The 23,940-nt window shown below is 54.4% G+C and overlaps 2 protein-coding genes across 8 annotated transcripts; one reads left to right on the top strand and one right to left on the bottom strand.

The window, feature by feature from the left end:
* Positions 1-936: 936 nt before the first annotated feature.
* DOK4 (docking protein 4) lies at positions 937-15,099 on the top strand. Of its 7 annotated transcripts, none has more exons than XM_017878851.1 (9): positions 937-1,075; positions 7,372-7,615; positions 11,096-11,203; positions 11,434-11,548; positions 11,837-11,956; positions 12,077-12,266; positions 13,019-13,157; positions 13,325-13,448; positions 13,566-15,099. In XM_017878851.1, the coding sequence occupies exons 2-9, from the start codon at positions 7,550-7,552 to the stop codon at positions 13,682-13,684; spliced, it is 981 nt and encodes a 326-aa protein (XP_017734340.1). In that variant the 5' UTR covers positions 937-1,075; positions 7,372-7,549; the 3' UTR covers positions 13,685-15,099. The 7 variants fall into 7 exon arrangements, 6 of the variants coding, with proteins under 6 accessions (XP_017734340.1, XP_017734335.1, XP_017734336.1 ...); XM_017878846.1 differs by having other exon boundaries at positions 7,369-7,615; XM_017878847.1 differs by lacking the exon at positions 937-1,075 and adding an exon at positions 6,455-6,733 and having other exon boundaries at positions 7,369-7,615.
* POLR2C (RNA polymerase II subunit C) lies at positions 15,047-23,824 on the bottom strand. Its single transcript, XM_017878859.1, has 9 exons — positions 23,309-23,824; positions 23,079-23,128; positions 20,153-20,221; positions 19,949-20,001; positions 17,684-17,812; positions 17,208-17,259; positions 16,840-17,008; positions 16,615-16,689; positions 15,047-15,996 (listed from the first exon to the last, which is right to left on the bottom strand). Exons 1-9 carry the CDS (start codon positions 23,392-23,394, stop codon positions 15,852-15,854), a joined length of 828 nt encoding a protein of 275 aa, XP_017734348.1. The 5' UTR covers positions 23,395-23,824; the 3' UTR covers positions 15,047-15,851.
* Between the last annotated feature and the right edge of the window lie 116 nt (positions 23,825-23,940).

The following is a 23,940-nucleotide window of genomic DNA, read 5'->3' as shown; positions in this document are numbered from 1 at the left end:
GTTTTGTATATATGGTCTAAAGCAGTGGTTCTCACACATTAGTGTGCATCAGAATCACCTAACCTGTTAAAATACACATTTCTGATGGAAACTCCCAGAAATTCTGATTTCATAGGTCTGAGGTAGGACAGGGAATTTGCATTTCTAACAAGTTTCAAGGTGATGGGAAGCTTCTGGTCCAAGGACCACACTTTGAAAAGCTCTGGTGTAAAAAGGTGAAAAACCTTGAGAAGCTCTGGCATAAAAAGATGTGAAAACCAGAGGGGAGCAGTTCCTCCCCAGAGGAGGCCCTGGGCAACTTCTCTTGTCCCTGCCTTGCACAGCTGAGGCCTGTGATCAGGGATTCCGACAGACCATTGACTCAGGCCCGAAGAGCAGAGGTGAGGGGGTTGGGGGCTGGGTGGGGGGAGCAATGGAGGGGAATGAAGTTTGGGCTTGAGGGCAAAGTCTCAGGGGGACCTAGAATAGGAGAACTGGATGTTTTGAGGGTGGAGAGGAGATTGGGGAGACAGAGGCGCTGGTGCGGCTACTTGAGGAGGGGTAGCAGAGAAGGTCACTGTGGGGCTGGGGGAGCTGAGCTGTGAGGTCCCAGAGAGTCATGATGGGGTTAGAGGAGCAATGGGTATGTATGTGATTCCTGAAGAAGTGAAGGAATTGAGATGTGGGGGCTGGGAGCTGATGTGGAGTCTGGGTGTGTATGTGACTCCTGAAGAAGTGAAGGGGTTGAGATATGGGGGGTGGGAGCTGATGTGGAGTTCAGCTTTCGGGGGCTGAGAGACGATGTGGGCTTTGGGGCCCAGGGAGGGGCGGTGGGAATGAGCCAGGGGTACCAGGGGCGACTTGAAGCGGGTGCGGGGATGCCAGGGCAGAATCGAGTGTCCCGCGGCTCGGAGGTATACGGCGGGGGCTGGCCGCCAGGGCGGGGCAGGGGGCGGNGCGCCTCCCTCGCCGTCCCCGCCTGGAGCCCGGCGCCGCCGCCGCCCTGCCGCCCCCGCCGGCAGCGCAGTGACGCGGGCATGAGCCTGCTCCAAGGCCCCGCTGAGCGGGCGCTCCTGGCCCGGGCCTCGGCGCCCAGGTAAATTGGGGGGCGCGAGGAAGGGAGAGGGACTTAGGCCGCGCAGAGCCCGCGAGAGCCCCGGCGACTCCCACCCCTGATTACCCTCAGTCACTTCCCGAACCTGAGGGACGCTCCGTCCCATGGGACCTTCCTACTCTAGGGTGGAGGGGCTCAGAGACCCGCCCCCTAAAAGCCAGTGCCTGGGCCCTGAAACTCCCTGCGCTCTCTCCACCCCCAGCTCTCCTCTCCGGGGTAGCCCAGGTCGCGAGATGACCTCACCCGCACCCACACAAACCCCATCCGAACAACCCAGGCCCTGCGCTCCCGGGCCTGCCAGCCGGAAGGGGCATAACCCAGCCCCTGGCAGCTCCCAACCTTCTATCAGCCTTCCTACTCCTCCCCGGGGCCTCCTGTTCTCTCAACTCCTCCAAATTCCAAGAGATGATTTTCTGTACCCCAGCTGGCCCCCACTGCCTACCCCCTCCTGACTATGGGGTTTCTCCCTACAGCCCAAACTCATGACCAGCTGCCTCCTGTCCTTGAACCTTTCTCCACTGGCCGCCAAGGTCTGTCTACCTTTTCCCCAATGGCCCGCAAGGCCCTGGATCCAGTTATATGCTTTCTGTTACTGAAAAGGGGCATTAGCCGAGGCTGGGCACCTGGGTGATGTGGCAGAGCAGGGGCTCTGTGCAGCCCACCTGCCCCAAGCCATGGGAACAGGTCAGTTGCTGGGGCGCTTGCACTTGGATGGAGGGTGTGGGTTGGAGGGGTCTGATGGCGAGGGCAGCGAGGGGCCTGGCAGCAGCTCTAGGAGACTACGCTTTACAGTGTGGGGTGGGCTTGCTTAGGGCGGGTTCTTTCCTAGACCCTTTCAGAGGGATGTGGCACAGGTACAGGCTCTTCCTGCCCCTGCCCCCGCCCCCAACTCTGGTCCCAGGAGCTGTGTCTCCTCTCCCCAGTTGCTTGCGTTGCTGTGCTGGTACTGGTTACTCCCAGCATTTCCCTCCTGGGCAAGGCAGCAGGGACGGGCATGACCTCACCCCACAACCCTGGCCAAGGTGGGGCTGCCCAACCAGGCCTGGCCTTGGTGTCAGCAGCACACTCTTCCCTGAGGCAGCTCTGAACCAAACTGCAGGTCTTGAGTGCAGCTGGTTCTCCAGTAACAACAGCCTGCTGGCCATGCCAGTCAGCGCTGAGACCCAAGGAGCTAGGAGCCTGCTGTGGCTCACTCACCTCTGGAAGCTGAGCCAGGTCCAGCCAGATGGAGGCTGGTGGTGGTGGAAGAAAGGATGGGGAGGAGGACAAGTCCTGGAGAGAATGATGCGTTCAGCCCCCAAATATTGAGTGTCTCCTCCCCACCGGGCACCATTCAGGGAGCTGGGATAGAGCTGTTAACTAGACAGACGAGGCTGAGCCACCAGGGAGCTGACATTCCAGATGTCTCTCTGTGGTCAGAAACAAATGGACAGATGTAGGAACAAGAAAATCCCATGGTGGTGTGCGATGAAGGCAGCCGCACCTGATGTTGTGAGAGAGGCTGACTAGCGGGGATCCTTTGGTGAGTCAGGGAAGGCCTCCTGGAGGAGGTGGATGAAGCAGTGGAATGAACCATGAGCGTGTGAGGGAACGATGTTGTAGGTGGGAAACAGCTAGTGCAGTGATCCCTCGAGGGAGGGGGTTTGGCATGTTGAGGGGTGGGCAGGGGACCCAGGAGAGCAGAGTGGCACATGGCCACAGCATTACTCTCTTGGCTTAAGGGTCTGGGGGACCGTGGCTGTTCAGATGTCCCCTCCTTCTGCCATCCCTCTCTGCCCAGGTGGGTATTTGGTCTGTCTTTGCCATCCATCTTGATGGGACTCACCATGTTTCGTGTGGTGGCCCCGATGGGGATCTGTTGGGAGCACTCCCAGCCGGCCCCTGATAACAATCTGGGGGTGGGGTGGGGGGAGAGCAGCAGGTGATGGGAAATGGCCCTGGTGCTGGAGAGAATCCCACAGATCCGATCTTCGCCGTGGGGTGGAGACAGCCAGATGACACCGAGATGGTGTCCAGGTAGGGCTGTTCCTGCAGCCCCGATAAGATCCGATCTGTCAGGGATGGGGAGGCCCAGTTAGGCAGGCAGCTGCCCGCTCAGTCATTGGTTGCAGTCTCAGCGAGTAGCGTTTGTTCTGGAGCCAAAGCCTCCAGGCAGAATCCAGGTGCGAGAGGGAGTGCTCAGCGTGGCTGCCCCATGGGGCAGGTGTGCAGGGAGGGCCCTGGGAGTCTCCCGGCCCCCCGCCCCCTAGGACACCCACCCTTCCTGGGGAGAGGAGCGTTTTGGAGCTGGCTCTCCTTGCGCGGGAGCCTGTGGTGGCCTGGCACCAGGCAGGTACTGTCCCTGGGTAAGCAGCAGTGTTGGTACCAGGCTGGGAGGCGGGATACGGGGAGCCCTTGCTCCCCTCCTCCTGCACTGGAACCCTGAGAGGGGCTGCTGGACACCCTGCTTAGCTGGGAGCTTGGAGCTCACAGTGCTGGGGAAGGACCCAAGACCTCAGGTCCTCTCAAAGTAGCAAGCATTCTTCCTGCTGCAGGCTTGTGAGGCTGGCGGTGGCTCAGGAGTGGATGGGGACAGTGGCCCCAGGGACAAACAGAGCAGGGGCTACTTCAGCCCAATTCCTGGCCTGCCCAGCCTGAGCTGCCCTCCACTTTTTGTATTTTTTAATTGATTTTTTTGAAATTTTTTAGAGACAGAGTCTCACTCTATCACCCAGGCTGGAGTAAAGTGGCTTCATCACAGCTCACTGCTACCTGGAATTCCTGAGCTCAAGTGATCCTCCCATCTCAGCCTCCCCAGTAGCTGTGACTACAGGCACGTGCCACACGCCCAGCTAAGTTTTTCATTTTTTGTAGAGACAAGGTCTCTCTATGGTGCTGGGGCTGGTCTTGAACTCCTGGCCCCAAGTGATCTTTCCACTTTGGCCTCCCAAAGTGTTGAGATTACAGTTGTGAGCCACTGTGCCCGGCCTGCCCTCCACTTCTTGCTGTCCTATTGGGCCTTCACAGGCTCGGCTTGGGGGCTGCCTCTCTTGCTTAACACAATGCATTCCTTCTGGAGGATAGTGGGTTGGTTCTGGGCTCCCCTCACCACTTGACACTACTGCCTGTCAAATTTGTGGCTCTACCTATTGGCCCTGACCTTTCCCTCCTCTCCATTCCCAACCCCCCTTTGCCACACCATTTTGGGTCCTAGGTTAGGTCTTGCTCTTGCAAACCTCATTAGGGACTAAATGTGGCCAGGGGTCCCTGTGACTCAGGGCCAGAGTAAGCTGGCAGGACTTTGCCACACAGCCTTCCCGGTGAAGGTTACTCTTCCTGCTGGGGACCTGGGGTATGGGACAGGGTGGGGCCTATGGAGAGATGCAGCAGGAGCACTCCTGAGAGCTTGGGGCCACAGTCCCTGCTGGGGCGACGCTGGGAAGGAGCAGGCTGGCTTCTGGTGGTTTCGTCATCCTGTCTGAGCAGCAACTCTTGAAGAAAACTATATCCCTTGAAGAAAACAATGTATATATATATAGCCCTTGGAGTTTTCAAGGTAGAAGCTCTGACCAGGCGCGGTTCCTCACACCTGTAATCTCAGCACTTTGGGAGGCCAAGCCTTGTGGATCACTTGACCCCAGGAGTTCAAGACCAGCCTGGGCAACATGGTGAAAACCCATCTCTACAAACAAGTTTTTAAAAATTAGCTGGGCATGGCAGTATGTATGTACCTGTGGTCCCAGCTATTCAGGAGGCTGAGGTGGGTGGATCACTTGAGCCTGGGTGGTCGAAGCTGCAGTAAGCCGTGATCGCACCCCTGCATTCCAGCCTGGGTGACAGAGAAGGACCCTGTCTCAAAAGAAGAAAAAGAAGGCCAGGCGTGGTGACTCACGCCTGTAATCCCAGCACTTTGGGAGGCCAAGGCGGGCGGATCATGAGGTCAGGAGATCGAGACCATCCTGGCTAACAGGGTGAAACCCCGTCTCTACTAAAAATACAGAAAATTAGCCCAGCATGGTGGTGGGAGCCTGTAGTCCCAGCTACTCGGGAGGCTGAGGCAGGAGAATGGCATGAACCCGGGAGGCAGAGCTTGCAGTGAGCCGAGCCAGCCTGGGCAATAGAACGAGACTCCGTCTGAAAAAAAAAAAAAGAAGAAAAAGAAAAAGGGTAGAAGCTGTTGTCCCAAGTGGGCAGGCAGGTGCCTCATGGATTCATTTCCTCATTTAAAGTAGGTAGATTTATTCACATTTTTTTCCAATGGGGAAATTGAGGCACAGCGTCTTAAGCGGCTTGCCCAGGACCACACAGCCAGCTGGATTCACACTCCAGGCTGTGCTATGTCTGGGCTGCGCTGGATGAACCCGAGGGGCCCAGTGGCTTCCTGTAGACGTGTTCTGATAGGGGGCTTCCACACTGTGGACCCACAGCCAGTGGCCAGCCTGCTAATCCTCTTGGAGGGGAACTCCTGAGCTGGTCCTTGCTCTGGGGAGAAGGCAGCCCCAGAGGCAGGCGGTGAAGACAAAGATGAGAAAATTGACCCATCTCTGGCTGCCAGAGCCCAGGTGTGGCAGAGCTGTTGGGAATCAGTTGCCAGTGGGGGACCCCAGACCAGACCTTATAGGAGGAAAGTAGACCACCTAACTATGGGAGGGTCTTGGACCCCAGGGAGCTGGGATAGAGGCAGTGAATGGGCAGGAGTGGAATTGGTGGGGGGTATCAGGGTGCAAGTGGGATAGGGGAGCTTTACCCTCTCTGCCTGTCCCTTGTTTGTGTGTGCCCACTGGGGTAGTCCCATCTGTTCCTTGTTAGGCACTCAACAGACAGGCCTCCAGGACATTAATTAATGCCAAGCTGCTGGCACAACCAGCAGCATGCCTGCCCCAGGGCCCCGTTTTGGCAGCACAGATACCCAGCTGACCCCAGAAATGCTGCCCCGTTCCCACCCGGTGATCCTGAAGACACAGGGGCCACATTGCTGGCATAATCCTGCCCCTGAGGCTGGATGGCAGGGAAGGCTTAGGTGGTGGCATGCAGCCAGAGATGGCAGTAGGATGTTCCCCCTCAGACTGGCCTCCATCACCACCCTGGACCTTCTCCTTCATCCCTGGCTCTGCCCCAGGCCTGCTGTGTGACCTTAGTCATGTAACACCCTCTCTGGGCAACTTTCTTTCCCCATCTATAAAATGCAGGGGTTAGACTGGGTCATCACTGAGGTCTCCCTTTGAGTTTGAGTCTTTGTTATCTGCAGATCCGCCTGATTTGGGGTGGTCCTGCTGGTACTCCCATTTCCTGCTCCATATTTACCTCTCTCTGGTGTCCCACACTGTCTCCTGCATGTCTTGTTGCCCCAGGCCCTGGCTGGTTCTCCTATAATTAACTCCTGCTCATGCTCAGGACATGGAGGCCCTGCTTGGCTTGGCCAGACCCAGTGGCCTGTTGGGGCCCAGGCCCCACCCTCACGGACTGGCCAGCGTTCCCAACCCCACGGCCAGGGCAAGGCGTCTGCTCCCACAGTGGCCACCTCCAGCCGGCCCAGCACATTCCTCAGGCTTATCTGGGGGCCCGCCCCACTGGACTCTGCCCTCCCACCCAGGAAGCAGCACCCAGAGCTGTGTGCGGAAGAGCTGCAGGGTCTGGGAGCAGGCCCTGCATGAGCTCAAGGTAGTGATTCTTAGCCTGGGGCTGGAGAGAAACAGGTAGAGGACCGGGTGGGGCAGGAGGGCAGAGGGGTTTGTGGGGGCTGCTGAGCTGACCAGGCAAATTGTCTTTAACATTGCAGAGCATGGGTTCACTCAGACACCCAGGGGTCATCTCCTGGGACCCCCCTCCCCCGTCTCTGGGAAGCGCTTGCCCCTACCCCTGGGAGCGCTTGTACCCAGGAAGGGGCTTTTGCTCTTGGCAAGTTGCCCTAAATTTGCCCCAGAGTTATCACAGTTGGTGGGGACCCGAGCCCGAAATGCTGAGGAACAGCACTCCCCGCCACTTCCCTTCCTGGGTCCCCACCTCCACAGCAGGAGCCAGAGCCAGTCCTCCCAGGAAGGGGTTAACTGCAGGCCCCAGCCGTGAGGGAGGGGACTGGGCTGGACCATTTTCCTCACTGCTGCCTCCACCTCGGTTTTCCTGAATGGTTCTGTCGTCCTGGGGTGGGGAGGGAAGGGAAGGAAGAAGGGCGGGAGGAAGGAGGGAGGGAAGAGGGAGGGAGGAGTGTGGGAAGAGGAAGGAAAAAAGAGAGCGAGACAGCGAGAAGAAGAGAAAGATGTCACTGTCTCTAATCTCCCTGTCATTTTTATTTCCAGCAGGCGCGGGGCGAAGGAGCTGCTAGAACAATGCTGAGGTGGGTGAGGTGAGGAGCAGCCCCTCGCGGCAGCCCGGACAGAGTGTCTGGAACAGGTGATTGGAGGAGCCGGAGACCCAGGCACCTGGACGTCCTTCGCCTCGCCTCCTCCAGGCCCCGCGCCCCCAAAAGGTGGGAAAACCATGGCGACCAATTTCAGCGACATCGTCAAGCAAGGCTACGTGAAGATGAAGAGCAGGAAGCTCGGGGTGAGTGACCCTGACCTGCGGAGGTGCCCTGCCAAGGGAGGGGGGCCCGAGGACAGGGTCCCAGGCACGGAGGCATGGTGTGTGGGGCATGCGGCTGCCCGCTGGCTGCCGGGCATCGTGCATCTGTGGTCTCGGGGCTCCTCGCCAGCGTGCTGCCTGGCATGTGCCTGGGCTGGGTTCTGTCTGCTGCAGCCCCCGCCCCAGAGGGCTGGCTGGCATCCCAACAGCTGGGCCAGCGGTGGTGGTAGTGGCAGCAACGGTGGCCGTGGATGGGCAGGCGGCTCCCCTGCTATTGTTGAAGTTGTCACCACAGCAGCAGCAGGAGCGGCTGGCAAGGCCAGGCTGTGTCTGAGCTGAGAAGCAGCGTCTCACTTCCCCTGGCCTCCTCTCCCTTCCGTTTGCCCCCTACCCCCGGCCTCCCCTCACCTCTCCTGGCCTCTTTTCTTTTAGGTCCTCTCCCCTTGCTTCCGACTGCTTTCCGTGTGCAGATATTTAGTATATTTCAGATTGTCGTTTTTAATGTTAAAGAAGTGTTTGAAAAGGGGAGTGGTTGGCTGGGGGAGATGGGGTGGTGTGAGGCGCTGAAGCTGATATTTATGTGGTTTCTAAATGAGAACTTTGGGCAGAATGGTCCAGTGCTCTGGGACAGGCTGCTTCCCTCCAAGTTGTTGGCGGGTGACTCTATGCTTGCTTGGTGCTTGGCCCTGAACTGGGGGCTTGGAGGGACTACAGAGAAGAGGTCTCACTGGGCATGCATCCTGTCCTACCCCCTGTAGACCCCCAACTGGTGAAGACCCCCCAGAAGACAGGAGCAGAGGGGATCAACTTCATGATCTCAGTGAGGCTGTCTGAGAGCTGCCTCTTTTCCTCTGCCAGGCCCCCTGCCAAAGACAGGTCTGGCAAGTAGCTGCCCCTTCCCCTGTAGGAAGGACAGCCCTGGTGACTGAGGTCACCCAAGTCTCGTGTTTGACCCAGGACTCCTGTCCCTCTCTCCCTTTTCTTTCCCATTGCCTTGAAGGGGTGGGTGGGCTCAGGCTGCTCAAGGCGTCCTGGCTCAGCCTGAGGGGGATGGGGGGCATGCGGAGTAGAAGAGGGATCTGCCACCTGGCTTCCTTACCTGGATACCAGACAGAGCAGGGCTGGCCTTGGAGAGGGTGGTTCTGGCCCTACCTCCCCTCCTGTTCCTCCCCACCCTGGGGCTCAACCTAGTTGAGACTGGGCCCTGGCAGCCATCGACTTCTTTGCTGTTTCTCTGAAAGGGGATCAGCCCACTGACTTGGAGCACAGAACAAAGAGAGAAGCTGAGGCTGAGGTAGGGAGGCCAAGGAAGCAGAGGCTTTGCTTCTAACATCACTCCTCATTCCTATGGCCCCAGACTTAGCAGGTCCCCAGGGCCAGCTGGGCTGAGGCCTTGCCCAGGGCAGAGCATGCCAGGAAGGCACCGGCTACAAGGGCAGCCACTTGGGCTCAGTATCAAACCTGTTCCAGAGGGAAGGGAGACTGAGCGGCTGACAGGTGGGCACAGCCCGGATGGGAAGGTGGGGCGTGGCCAGGCCCTATCCATGCAAGGAATTCTCTTCCCTCTGAAGCCAGGAGCCTCACTTCCCCTGGTATGAGAGGCTGCAGTCCCTCCCCAGCAGCCATTCTCATCTCAGCCCACAGAGGTGAGGGGGGAGGGGCTGAAAGAGATCAGGAGCCGGCACTCCTACCTGCCAGGGCCTTTCTCCCCTGGCAGAGCTGTGGCAGAGTGTTTCTGAAGCACTGATCAAAGCCCTGTGCGAAGTGGGAAGGAGGGCTCTTGAGTGCGTGGCTCCCTGGGGCTGTGAATGTGTATCCTGTAACCAAGCAACCGGCGTGCTCAGGTCCCCAGGCCTTCTGCCCCTGATGCTGCAGGCTGCATGGAGCCCACCCTGGCAGGGTGTATCTGGGTTGGCAGCATCCATCCATTCATCCATCCATTCATTCACGGTTCCTTCATGTGGTCATTCACTTGTTTGGCATGGCTGTTAATGAGGCTACCAGGATATGAGTGAGGATTCTGAGGATAAAATTCAGTGTCTGTCTTAAAGGAGCGCTGCAGCTGAGAACTGAGGGCTGCTGTGGTTTAGGTGGGTAGAACAGGGGCTGAGCCAGGGTCAGGAGTGCAGGAACAGACATGCCTCCTAGGGTCCCAGATAGGAGCCAGAAGTGGCCTGGCTCTGAGTGGTGTCTTGAAATGGGGGCTGCCTAGGGCCACTGCACCCTGGGACCCTGCCTGCCGAGGACCTAGTGTACCCATGGCACAGTAGAGCCGAGGAGAGGGTGGGGCCCAGAGGTCCCCTGGCCTCCTTTGCTGTGCTCTCGGCTGCCACTCAGTCTCCCTACTGTTTCCAGTAAGAGGAACACCAGAGATGCCTGGGAACAGGCTCTGCAGGGCTTTTGAAGTGCCCGCTGGAAGGAGTAGGTAAACCCCAGCCACAGACTTTGGGCAGAAAAAAGCCTAGGTGGGAGGGAGGGGCTGTGCAAGGGCAGCTCTGGCCAGTGGCTGGGGCCAAACCCTCCCCTACCCCGGGTGAATGATAGGCCGGTCTGTCCCTTCAGTCCTAGAATGGTCACTCCCCTCCCCTCCCCACCCCCTCGGGGGAGTCCCTGAAGCTACAGAGAATGTAGGTGGTTTAAGGTACAGGAGCCTCAGCAGTGGCCAGGACCAGGAGGGAAGGCACCATGCTGTGGGAGGAGCCTCAGATTCCTAGCTCCGCCCCTTCACCTCGAACAGCCTTGGGTTCCCAGCTGGAACTGCGCCCCTTACACGTCAGGGTCGGTAAGAGAATGAAAAGAGAGGGTGAGTGAAAGCCCCAGGAGACAAGAGTGGGGGTTACCTATGTAAAGACCCTCACCTAACTCAGAGAACTAGGGGTATGGGGATGTACAGGTGGGCAAGGGGCAAGGGTCTAATCCCTGTCCCCAGGAGACCCCTCTGTTGTGGCTGGCACTGCCCGAGCCCTGGCCAGATCCTGCAGTGGGCTGTGAGGGTCTGCCCTGGATCTAGACAGCCTGCTGCAAATACCAGCATCACCATTCCTTAGTGTTTTGATGCCTCCCTTTCCCCATCTATAAAATGGGGATGATAAAGGACTTATCTCAGGAGTGGCCCTGAGACTGTGCACAGTGCGAATAACAGGTGTGAGCAGGAAGCACTCAGGAATGCTGGCTACTCGCTAAAAGCGGGGCACACAGTAAATGGCAGGTCAGGAGAGCACCCTTTGTGGAACAGCGTTTTGGAGCCAGCCAAGAAGTCAATGACTTTTCAATTTGGGGAGGAGGCTTCTCTCCCAGGGAGGTGACACTGCTGTTGACTCCCACCCCTGGTGTCCCCAGGGTGGGGCTCCAGGGAAGGCTGTGCGGCACCGCCCCCTGTGGCAGGCAGGGGTGGCTGCAGGGCCATGCTGGCAGGGTGGGAGTGGTCCAGGGAGGTCTGAGCCCTGTCATCTCGCCCCACAGATCTACCGGAGGTGCTGGCTGGTGTTCCGGAAATCCTCCAGCAAGGGGCCCCAGCGGCTGGAGAAGTATCCAGATGAGAAGTCAGTGTGCCTCCGGGGCTGCCCCAAGGTTAGGAGGCCTGGGTCCTAGCTCCCCCAACCTGTAAGCAAAGACAGTCTGCTGAGGCCTGAGGTCTGCGCACCCTCCTAGGGGTGGCAGGGCTGTGAGGGATGGAGAGAGAGAGAGAGAGAGAGAGAGAGAGAGAGAGAGAGAGAGAGAGAGACAGAGAGAGAGAAAGAGAGAGAGAGAGAGAGAGAGATGCACTGGCCAGGCTAAGTCCCTCGTGGATGCTGTCCCAGGTGACTGAGATCAGCAACGTCAAGTGTGTCACACGGCTCCCCAAGGAGACCAAGCGGCAGGCGGTGGCCATCATATTCACTGACGACTCGGCACGTACCTTCACCTGCGACTCAGGTGAGGTGCTGAGTGTGGACCTCCATCTGCCTCCCCTGGGGTGGTCATGGTCAGAGGTCCAGCTAGGAGCGGGCAGAGCAGGGCTAACCCTGGGTGGAGATGGTGGTGGGGTGTGTGTGGGGTTGGGGGTGCTTTCAGGGAGCAGGCCCTCAGGGTTGAGGCAGGATAGGCAGGCAGAACCCACTGTCCTTGCCCTCCCTGCTGTGCATGGTGGCATAAGTCAGGCTGGGCAGATGGGTTGGGCTACCGGGCTCCCGGAGCCACATGATGAAGTAGCATTTTCTTCAGAGCTGGAGGCAGAGGAGTGGTACAAGACACTATCTGTGGAGTGTCTGGGGTCCCGCCTCAACGACATCAGTCTGGGAGAGCCTGACCTCCTGGCCCCAGGGGTGCAGTGTGAGCAGACAGGTGAGGCTGGGCCCTGGCCCTGGGGGTGGGGAGGGGGAGGAGGAAGAGGAGAGGAAGGGAGGGAGGAAGCCCCCATCTGGGGCATCTCTGTGCCCACTTGTCCACCCTCCCCTACTCCAGATCGCTTCAATGTATTCCTGCTGCCCTGCCCTAACCTGGACGTGTATGGTGAGTGCAAGCTGCAGATCACCCATGAGAACATCTACCTCTGGGACATCCACAACCCCCGTGTGAAGCTCGTCTCGTGGCCCCTCTGCTCACTGCGCCGCTATGGCCGGGATGCCACACGCTTTACCTTTGAGGCTGGCCGGTAGGACCCTCTTGCCTCTCAGCCCTGTCCTACCATGGTGTGATGGGGGCTGCCATTCACTCTGTGTTGAGCACTGCACTAGGAGCTTGGTTTATTTATTGGCATAGCAATCCCAAGGGGGAATGTAATGTTCCCATTTTATAGACGAAGAAATGAAATGGAGGCTCAGAGGAGTAACTTGCCCACAGCATGCAGATCAATTGAAGCTATTTACCAAAAGTCATAGACTACTTTGGCTTAAGTCAAATGCGGGTTCAGGCACTTACTAGTTCTGTGACTGTAGACCTGAGTCTGGGTTTCGGGAATAATAAAGTACGTAACCTCCTAGCATTATAGTGAAGACTGGGTATCCCCTCACTTGAACTCTGGAGTCAGCCTGCCTAGACTGAAATTACACATAATCCTCTGCAGAACCGTGGTTGAGTTACTTAGCTTCTGTATGCCTCAGTTTCCTCATCTATAAAATGGCTTGGGAAAATGCGTAACAATGAGGAAACTATTTATGGTACAAAGACCAGAGGGAGGTGGTAAACTGAATGGGTTAATTCTTGTAATGCATTTTGAGCACCAGCTGGTATAGAAAATGCTCAGCACATTTGCATCATGTGGTCGGACCCCCAGACCACAGCCCTGCCTGTCCGCCCGGCCTGGAAGGCAGCCACAGCTTGCAGTTGCAGGACAGCCTAACCAATGACATGCATGTCTGTGGTGGGTCCCCACCGTCTTGCCCTCTGTGCCATCTGTGTCCCCAGGATGTGTGATGCTGGGGAAGGACTCTACACCTTCCAGACACAAGAAGGGGAGCAGATTTACCAGCGAGTCCACAGTGCCACCCTGGCCATCGCCGAGCAGCACAAGCGGGTCCTGCTGGAAATGGAGAAGAACGTGAGGGTGAGGCAGCGGGCATCAGTCCAGGTTACAGGGTTAGCGGAGGGGGGTGAGTGGGCAGGCAGGGCCAAGTGCCTGGGCTACACAGTGGAGGCAGATAGGGTCTTGGGCAGGCTGCTCAGGGATACTGTGAGCCACTAATGGGAGTGACCTCTTCCTTTGCCCCACAGCTGCTGAACAAGGGCACGGAGCATTACTCGTATCCCTGCACACCCACGACCATGCTGCCCCGCAGTGCCTACTGGCACCACATCACGGGTTCCCAGAACATCGCCGAAGCCTCCAGCTATGCTGGTGAGTCGCTTCCATGCCCCACACCCACCTGCCAGGAGGCTCTGTGGAGGATGAGGCCTATTGGGCAGGGGTCTTTTGACCTAGCTCTGAGTTCTGAGCCTGCTTCTGTGCCCACAGGTGAGGGCTATGGGGCAGCCCAGGCCAGCTCGGAAACGGACCTCCTCAACAGATTCATCCTGCTAAAGCCAAAGCCCAGCCAGGGGGACAGCAGCGAGGCCAAGACCCCATCCCAGTGACCACAGTGCTGGCGAGCACCGATGACTACTGGGGGCTGCCTGCTGCGGGGCTGGCTGCAGTGTACCGTGGACAGCCTCAAGGGGCTGTCGGCCAAGAGCCTGGAGAAAGGGAGCAAGCTGCCCTCTCCTTGCCCCCAAGGGTGAGACTGGACTGAGGCAAAGGGCTGGCCACACCACCTGAGCATGTGTGAGGGGCTGGAGCTACCGTGGGACTATATACTGTTAATGATTTTAATATATATGGCTTATGATATACTCTGTATCAGTGAGATCCCCTCACCCTCACCCCATCCTTCCCCACCAATACACACACACTGTTTAATCCTATGACCAGGCCATAGTCAAGGCTGTTTTTGAGTATAAGGGCAGTTGTGTCCATCCTCCATGGCACAACCCTCCTGCTGCCAGAACCTGCTTGAACTACCAGGGCCAGAGGAGGGGGACAATCAGAGCTTGAGGCTGGCACTCTGACTGCTGGCTTTTCCCAAACAGCCCAAGGGCCGGAACAGCAGGTGGCTTCTCAGTTCCTCTGGGCCTGGAGTGACACAGGAAGGATCTGCACTTCCACTGTGCTGCTTGCCAGCCTTGCAATTGGAGTTTTAAGCAGAGGTGACATCTGGTTGACGCCTCAGGTGAAAATCTGGTTTTAAAATGTAACTTCTGCACAGGCTCCTTCCTGCTTTGTAGGCTGGGAAGATGCCCTCGGGGTAGGGGTGCTGATTACCTCGGCCACGTGGAGGAAGGCTGGAGCTTGTTCCTGCCCCACGGCCAGGCCAGGAGGGAAGGCTGCAGCAGGACTGCCGTGGGGAGCACCCCTGCTGCCCCCTCACTGACCAGGGGTGAACAATGCCCAAGCAGAGGGAGCCCCTTGGCCCTGTTTGGCCACGTTCTGGCCAGCCAAAAGCACTCTGAAACCTAGCCCTTCCCGTTTCCTCCTCCCCACATGGTGCTGAGGCTCCCTGCTGTAATGCAATTAAAGCAATTGATTTTCTAGTGCTGGTATTTGTTGACTACCAGGCAGAAGGGCTATCTTTCTATTCACGTCAAACCTTTGGTTGTGTGGGGTTTTTTGTTGTTTTTTGGGTTTTGTTTTTTAATACTTTAGGGTCCTGATTTGCGGGAACAGACCTTCTTGTAAATAACCACTATCTGAGTTGTGGCAGGAGGATGATAAAGCACGCAGCCCCTCCCAAAGGAGCCCTTGAGCTAGGGAGGTGGTGCAGTCAGCCTCGCTCTCAACGTGACCCGGGAATGACCACCCAGAGGGATGAGCTAGCCTGTAGAGGGGAACTGGGGTCCAAAGGTCTTTGGGGAGGGAGGCAGAGCTGGCTGGCTCAGCTAAGTGGCACGATGACGCATGAAGGAGATTATGTTGTGCTCTTTATTGCCAAAAATAAACACTTTTAAAAAGACAACTTCTGTTAATCAATAAATATCCTTTCCTTTCTGTACTGGATCTCTGGTTTTCTCCAGGCTGCCTAATTAACTGCTTTGTACATGTTCCTATCCGGAGACAGTGCTGAGGGGTTAGGGCCAGAGGCTTCATTAAGGAGAAATGAAATATTCCTCCTGTGTATGTGGGAGGGGCCCTTGGTCCTGCGGCTGCTTCCACCCCCCTGCCCCCACCAAACTAAATGATCAGGCCATTGATGGTGAAGGGGTTCATAACTGCTGGACAGAGAATGAAATATCATGTTTATTTGGTGGGGAGGGGACAGACAGGGTCTAATGCTATTCCAAAAGGTTACTTCTCAAATTAGGGACACTGAATAAAGGCTATGGCACTTGATCCTAACACTAGAAATCTAAGGTACAACTGAAAATGACTCATTTTGGACAGAAAGGGTTTAAAGAGCTGGACTAACCAGGAGAGAAGTGCAGTTGGTTCCCTACAGGTGCACTGGAAACAGTCCAGAAGGGACCTTCTGGGATCTGGGGAGCACTGCTGTCAATTATGAACAGCAGTCAGGGCCAGTAAAGACCGGTCCTGCCTAAACACCACTGCATCCCTGGTGATCGATCTGTGACCCTCTTCTCATTGGTACTGATGTCCTGCCAAGACGCTCAAGCAACAGTAGACTAGATTCTCTAGAAGAGTCTGAAGAGAGACCCCCGTATCCAGCTGCTGGCCTGAATCTCCGTTTTTGCTGAAGCAGGCAAGCTACAGTTAATTTATGGTTAGCACATCACTCTGGATCTCGTGGCTTAATTGAGTTTGTAAATCACTCAGTTTCTTCTTCAATCCAGAGAGGGCTGACAGGACAATGGTTTCAGGACGCAGAGAGCCACAGGACTCCACGTTGTAGTAAAACCTAGGAGGCAAGAGTCCAGTGAGTGCCCTGTGAGGCAGGCTGGCCGACCCGAGCTCTGGCCATAGACAACCCTCCCTCCTTCCGGGTCTTGGCTCTGTTCCCACATGGAACTTGACCTTGGGTCAGGGCTGACTTCATCTAAAACCTCTTATATAGGGTAGTTTCAACACACTTTGCACGACTGCAAGGAGGCTACAACTACCTCATAAGGTACCTGCGAAAATCCTAAAGTTCTGTATGTACGCATGCCCCACTGAGGAGAGAGTGGAAAACCAAGTGAGCAGTGACCAGTGACAGCTCTTTCACAGTCACCCCTGTGGAACTTGGGTCCAAATCTCTGCCCCTAGCGTTGACCTGAAGAATCTCTTCTTTGGGGGCTGAAAATCAGAATAGGAACAACCTGGATAACTAGAGGTTCCTCTTTGTCACAGTGACCAAAAGGGGGCTGACGGCCTGCCCTGGGATGTGCACATACCACAGGTCTGGTTTAGCAGTCAGCAGCCCTCCTCAGCTTGTGAGAACTGCGAGGTCGGGGAGAGGGACTGCCTAACTCACGGCCTGAACCAAAACCATCCCTTCTTACACACTTTACCTTCCCATGTCCGAGCAGGCTCTTACCTTTCTGGCTTGCCGTTGGGGTCATAGGGAGCCTGCGACTCATCCTCATCCAGCTCCGAGTACTCACTCTTTGGCCTGAGGTCAAACACAGGTCAGCACAAGGTTGCCACTGCTGTTTTTGAGGCACCCAAGTTCCTAGAAAGCCTGCCACATCTCAGTCAACAGCAGCCATTTCTATGACACACCCACCCCAAATGCCTGCCATCACTCCTAAGGGGAACATACCATTCCTCAGGCTTGGGGTACACTGTGTGCCTCAGGGCATTGTCTGGATCGTATTCAAAAGCCACCCCTGCAGTAGGGTTCCACTTGGCATGCTCCTTGCCAAAGCCCTTTTTGGCATAGGCTCGAAGTCTCAGCTCCTGGCCCTTTCTCAACTTGACGATGAGGATGTCTGCAGGGAGAGGCACAAGTCAGTCGAGGGCCAGGAGAGACATGGTTCTCCAAATTCTGACTTGGAGTGCCACTCCAAGACCACACACATCTGGAAAAATGGGTCTAAAGCCAATTTGTGAGGAGACCAGGCAGCACGAGAGGCTGTATCTGTCTCTGCTTCCCGCTGGCCCACAGAGTGACAGATCAGGAAGACTCACCATCCTGCTCCACGTAGTCATTGGGGTCATTATCTCGGTTCCGGGATGTCACCTGTAGGGAGTCCACCAGGCATTCATTAGCTGCTCACCTCTCCAGTCACCTCCTCTGGCATCCATATCCCAGCACCTCTAGACTGCAATCTGTCAACCAGGGAAGGAGCACCTGACGAGGTGGTGGCACAGATGCCCCCAGGGCTCCAACCCCCACTTCATGGTGTGGTGATGGCCTCAGGCAAAACAATTCCATGGCCTTTAAAAGGGTCCCTGGGTGACAGAGGGTGTGCACTAGCAACGATGCTAACCATGCAACGATGCCCAAGAAGAATCCAGAATTAGCACTTCTAGGGATCAGATTAAGGCAGAAGGTAACAGGGAATGCCAACATGTTATAAGGATCAACCCCAGTCTAGCCCACCTGGAGCCAGCAAAAGAAGAGAAAAGATCCCAGGGAAAAGAGGCTGCTCTCCTGCACTGACCGGAATGACCCGGGGGCTGTTGGAGATGAGGTCTCGAGACGTGACATGTCGCGTCTGGTCTTCATTGCACCGCACGTCGAGGGTGAACTCCACTGAGCACTCGGGGCAGAACTCCTCACATGTGCAGTCCTAAGGTAGGAAGAGAAGAGGGAATGAGTCTACAGGGAGATGGCAACTCCTGCCTTGGCTCCCTGTCTTGGTTTCCTGCATCTAATGCCCAGTTCCTTAAGTTTCTTCACCTGTAAAAAGGGGTTCATCAGTCTCCAGGTTCTTGTGGGCTGTGACAAACTGGTATACCATTCTCATGGACTGCCCAAGTTTAGAGACAACTTATACATACATTGGCACCCACATTTCCTTCCCACTCCCACCAGCTGTAAGGCCACCTCTGGAGACACACTGCTAACATCTCCCTCTGGCGCTTGAACTACTCTTCCTCAGATAACCAAGGCTATGAGGCAGAGGAGGATGCTTTCACACTCTATAGTTCAGCTTCCCAAGAACTAAGACGACCAGCTTAGGAATGTAATCATCATTTAAAATAAAACCACCAAGGAACAGAAAAAAGTACCTTTCAAGTTCTAGACTACTCACCTTTTCTAAAAAATCCTTTCTATTATGGAAAATTTCATACATAACCACCTTCCATAATTATTAACATTTTGCCATTCTTAAAACAACTGACTCATTCCCATGTTAGGGACTATTAATTGCAGTTTCACTTCAGGCAAGAAGACAGTTACTAGGATGCAATCAAGCAAGCTGTTCTCTCCCTCACACCAGTGAGGAAAACCCAACATTCTTTTGATGTTTGCATGATAAGGAAGAAGCAGCAGCTAGAGGTCCCACCTGGGTCCTCTACAGTTACACACAGGTGAGGTATGAAGGTAACCCAGACCCTTGACACAGAATCACTTTTATAAATATGAAATGGGGCTGGGCACAGTGGCTCACACCTGTAATCCCAGCACTTTGGGAGGCTGAGGTGGGAGGATCGCTTGAGTCCAAGAGTTCGAGACTAACCTGGACAATATGGCAAGACCCTGTCTCTACAAAAAATACAAGAAAATTGTATTTTTAGGGTGTGGTGGTGCACAGCACCTGTAGTCCCAGCTACTTGGGAGGCTGAAGCAGGAGAATCATTTGAGCCCAGAGGCTGAGGTCACAGTGAGCCGAGATCATGCCACTGCACTCCAGCCTGGGTGACAGAGTGAGACCTGTCTGAAAAAATAGAAAAAGAAATATGAAATGGGAGAATCAAAATGTAATGGAAGATAAAAATATGAAAAGATATTCAACCTAAAAAAATGTACTGAGGCTGGGCACGGTGGCTCACACCTGTAATCCCAGTACTTTGGGAGGCCGAGGCGGGTGAATGCCGAGGCGGGTGAATCACGAGGACAGCAGATAGAGACCATCCAGGCTAACACAGTGAAACCCCATCTCTACTAAAAATACAAAAAAATTAGCAGGGCGTGGTGGCAGGCGCCTGTAGTCCCAGCTACTCGGGAGGCTAAGGCAGGAGAATGGCGTGAACCCAGGAGGCGGAGCTTGCAGTGAGCTGAGATCCGGCCACTGTACTCCAGCCTAGGCGACAGAGCGAGACTCCGTCTCAAAAAATAAAAAATAAAAAAAAAAAAAAGAAAATGGACTGATTCTGGATCACCCAAAGCCATCAAGAGGGAGTAGTCTTAAGCTGCTATGTAATGCAGCCTAGTGAAAGGATGAAGGTAACCTACTACTATCCCACTCTCTCCAAAGTCTGAAGGCCTGTTAACATGCCATCAGGGAGCAAACACGACCAGGAGGAAGCGGGTAAGAGTGTGGCCATGTTTAAGCAGCATCACTTGCGAGTGAGGGGACAGCATGAATCTGCAGACACCAGGACTAGTTCCCCAGAAGCTGCTCTTGTGAGACAGCTCCCATTCCCTCTGCTCCTTGCCTACCCCAACCTTCTGTTGACTCCTGTAGCATCCTAAGGCCCCTGCTACTGGGAAGCGATGCTTTGGAAGGAAGAACCTCCACTGTAAATAGGCAATCTGGTGGAGCTGGCTAACAACATTTCCTGATGTCCTGTGTGCTAATCAATCTGAAGCCCCATCAGAACCAAGGATCAAGGCCTGCCCAGGCTCTAGACAACATCTCCACATTGTTGTTCCAGACCTACAATACTACTCAAGCTGGATGCCAAATGTCAGGAAAAATCCCTTTGTGAACCAAAGGCTTCCCACCAAATCTCACATTCCACCCAATCACATAGCATACCCGGGAGTACTGCAGCTTGTCCACAATGTCATCACTAATGAGGGGAATTAATCCTGTAAAAAACAGAAAAGCACTTTAAAGAAAACCAAACAGCCAAGCCAAAATGAGAAACCAGAAGCCTCCTGGGGGTGAGGCTGGAAGGAAGCCCCCTCCTGACACTAGGCACAGTATAGTACCCTCCCTTCTAATAAAAGGAGTACTCACCAAGCCTGTGAGCGATGAACTCATCATGAAGGACTGAGGAATTGGCATCAATCTGAACCCAGTCAATGGCTACAAAATGAAAGAAGCAAACATGGAGTTTAGCCATCAAATTTACCTAGAGACTTAATGCAGTGGTTCTCAAGATTTAGGAATCACCTGACACTAAACTGCAGATGGTTGGGCTGATTTCACAGCACTAGAGTGGGGCCCAGGAACTTGCATTTTAATAAGACCCACATACACCACACACCTCACCTCCCTGCCCAGGTGAATTTAACGCAGGGGGCTCCTTGCTTCACAGAAAACATTGACGCAGAGAATATCATGGGAGTGGAAACATGTTTATTTGAGCTGAGTATTTCCATGAGAAGCACTTAAATCTGCTACCTGTGCCACCACCAAATCCAAGAACATGAACTATTTGAGCACTTCAAAGTCAGGGAAAACCTCACAGAAGTAACACAGACTTACGGGCCATACCTCATTTTAGGATATAATGACTGGACTGCCCAACTTAGCACTTTTTAAACACTCAACCAACAGACGTTTACTGAATTCCTTTAACGCGCAAAGCATACTAAATATAGAACCCAATCCCTAGCAGCAATGAGCAGGTAGAAGGGTAAAGACGGTATTATCTATCACACACGCTTGACTTAAACACACATTTATTCATTCATAAACATTTGCATGGAACCAACTAAATCCAGGAATCAAATGGCACTGGAGCCCAACTGCCAAATGAGGGACACAGACACTAGGAACAGAGGTCGGAAGAGGACCTCCACATACTAGGCCTCCACCTACTCTGTCCTGCTATGCTTCCCATTGCTTCCCCGGTCCAAGCCAACTAAGAGAACCCTGACCCAAGCTTTTCTGCCTCTTTAATCCCCCGGCCCCTCCCTCCAGCACACCCTTCCCCTCCTCACTGTACAGGTTAAGATCCTCTGTGCCTCCTAAAAACTAAGCCTTGCCTGCCCTCTATGCTACAGGTGTGGCACTCCCTCTCTTTCAACTCCTCTCTCACAAAACTCTCTTCAGACTTCCCTGAACACACTTGTCCTAGTGTGCCTTGTGTCACATTTGTGTATGTTATGTTTATACCCCAAGCTTCAGAAATTCCTTCAGGCAGGTGCTGGGATGTCTTTATATTCCTAGCTTGGGTGCTCAACATTATTTGTAGAACTGAATTTGTGGGGCAAGAGGCATTTAGACTCAGAATGGCAGGGCTGCATCACAAAGTACAACTCCCTCACCTGACTCTTGATGAAACTGAGGTCCAGAGGCATGAAGTGATTAGTCAGGGGGAGGTCCAGCACTCCCAGCTGAATTGAAGAAGTGACTGGGGGGCTGGGGGTGGTAGTGGATAAACTACAATGTTCTCTGGCCTAATCACTTGGCTTGCTTATTTCCTTAAAAGTCTAAATATTTGATGCCACAGTTATGACTTATATTTCTTTTGCCTAACCCAAACTCTCTGGACCTGACTCTCGGAAATGCTTGAAGTATTTCATACAAGTATAATCAATGCATTAAGCACCTGGAGCAAAGTGGCTGGAACCAGACAAGAAATTGATCTTCCCTCCTCTAAGAGCCAACTGCACCATAGCTATGCTTCTCCTCAACTACTGATCAGTCTACCTTGCTTTAGTGTTGTCTGTGGATTCATCTCTCCCCCTGCAACCTCACTGTGGACTCCAGGAGGGCAAAAACCATGTTCCCTACAGCTTTGCATTCCCAGAGCTTACCACCATGCCTGCCACTTACATGCTCCATAAATGCTGTTGAAGGAATAGATTAATAAAAAAGCCATCTACCAGCACTGAGCACTCATTAAACATAAAGCACTTCTATGGATTACCTCACTTAATCCTTAACATTACCCTGATAAAGATCATTAGTGGCTGAATGTTACAGATGAGGAAACTGCAGCACGCAGAAGTTTAATAACTTGCCCAAGTTTCACAAAAATAGTAAGTGATGCAGCCATAAAAAAAAACGAAATCATGTCCTTTGCAGCAACATGGACGCGGCTGGAAGCCACTATCCTATTTCCTTTTGTTTGAGAAGGAGTCTCACTCTGTTGCCCAGGCTAGAGTGTAAGTGGCAGGATCTCAGCTCAATGCAACCTCCACCTTCCGGGTTCAATCAGTTCTGCCTCAGCCTCCCCAGTAGCTGGGATTACAGGTGTGCACCACCACACCCGGCTAATTTTTGTATTTTTAGTAGAGACAGGGTTTTCCCATGTTGGCCAGGCTGGTCTCGAACTCCTGGCCTCAGGTGTTCCTCAGCCTCGGCCTCCCAAAGTGCTGGGATTACAGGCCTGAGCCCAGTCTGGAAGCCATTATCCTAAGAGAATTAACACTGGAACAGAAAACCAAACACCACATGGGAGTTAAAACTGGGCATGCATGGACATAAAGATGACAATATAGACACACTGGTGACTACTAGAGCGGGGAGGGAGGCAGTGGGGCTAGGAGTAAAAAACTACCTATTGGGTACTATGCTCACTACCTGGGTGAAAGGATCATTCATATCCCAAACCTCAGCATCACGCACTATACCCAGGCAACAACTCTGCACCAATGTACCCCCATGAATCCAAAATAAAAGTTGAAAACATTTAAAAATTTTTGTGACAATAGTAATGAAAACAGTATTTGAACCCAGGTCTGCACACTGTTAAACCCATGCTTCTCAGCAATGCATACACAGGACAAGGGTGGACCTAAGTGGTCCGTGGGTGCCAGGGAGGCGGCCACTGGGCCAAGGGCACAGGGTATGGTCAAGTCTCCAGCAATGCACTTTTCTCAGCACTACCACCCTCAGCCCGAACCAAGGACTGGAAGGAGCCCCAAGGAGTGTGGGTGGAGAGCGGAGCAGGAACCCGTAGGCCCGGGAACGAGGAAGGGGGGTCGCTTACCTATTATGGGCACCTCAGCGATGAAGACCCTCCGAATCGAATTGGCCACCCTGAAAGACGAAAAGCTAAGAGGCGTGAAGGCGCTGCAGCCTCGATAGGCTGGGCCCTGGGGCACGGGGGCAGCTCCGGAAGGACATCGCCCCACTCCACCCCCGCTCCCTGCCCCCGGGGCCCCAGCTTGGGCCTCCCGGCGCCCCAGAGCCGCCAGCCTCTTCCCTCGGCAGCCTTACGCCAGGTCGGTGTTCTCGATGATGAACTTCACATTCTCGTCAGTGAGCTCGGTGATCCGCACGGTGGGCTGGTTGGCGTACGGCATCGCTCCCTGTGGCCGCCAGCCTCCGCGTCAGCTCCGCGGTGACTGCGCCTGCGCCACCGCCGATACCGGAAGTCAGTTAGCGTGGCCTCCGCAAAGACGGCCCACAGCGCCGCCTGCTGTTCGGAGGCCGGAACCGCCGAGCGTCTTCTACCGCCTCCTGCTTTAAAATGTACCGGATTCAGCTATCTCAGAGGGTAGTTTGGCAAAACACGCGTACGTCCTTGACTTAACAGTAACACTTCTAAGAATTCATACTGCAGAAACACTTGCAGTTGTAAACAAAGATACGAGTGCAGGGACGTTCATGGTAGTACTGTTTGTACTGTCCATTGATAAGAGACCTGGTGAAGTATACACACATAGAATACCATGAAGCCCTTAAAAAGAACTTGTACGTCTACAGAAAAACAAAAGTATATTTTAATATGAATGCATATTTTAGCAAAGTATACCTGAATTACAAGTAAATACCCTTTCCCTTGCAGTCTCAAGTATGGACCATGCACTTCTGAAAACTTCAGGAAAAGATACAATGTTCTTTAACCT

Source organism: Rhinopithecus bieti, unplaced genomic scaffold, assembly GCF_001698545.2.
Source record: "Rhinopithecus bieti isolate Rb0 unplaced genomic scaffold, ASM169854v2 scaffold_11161, whole genome shotgun sequence".
In the NCBI taxonomy this organism is placed as follows: Eukaryota; Metazoa; Chordata; class Mammalia; order Primates; family Cercopithecidae; genus Rhinopithecus; species Rhinopithecus bieti.
This window is presented reverse-complemented; position numbering and strand designations above follow the sequence as displayed.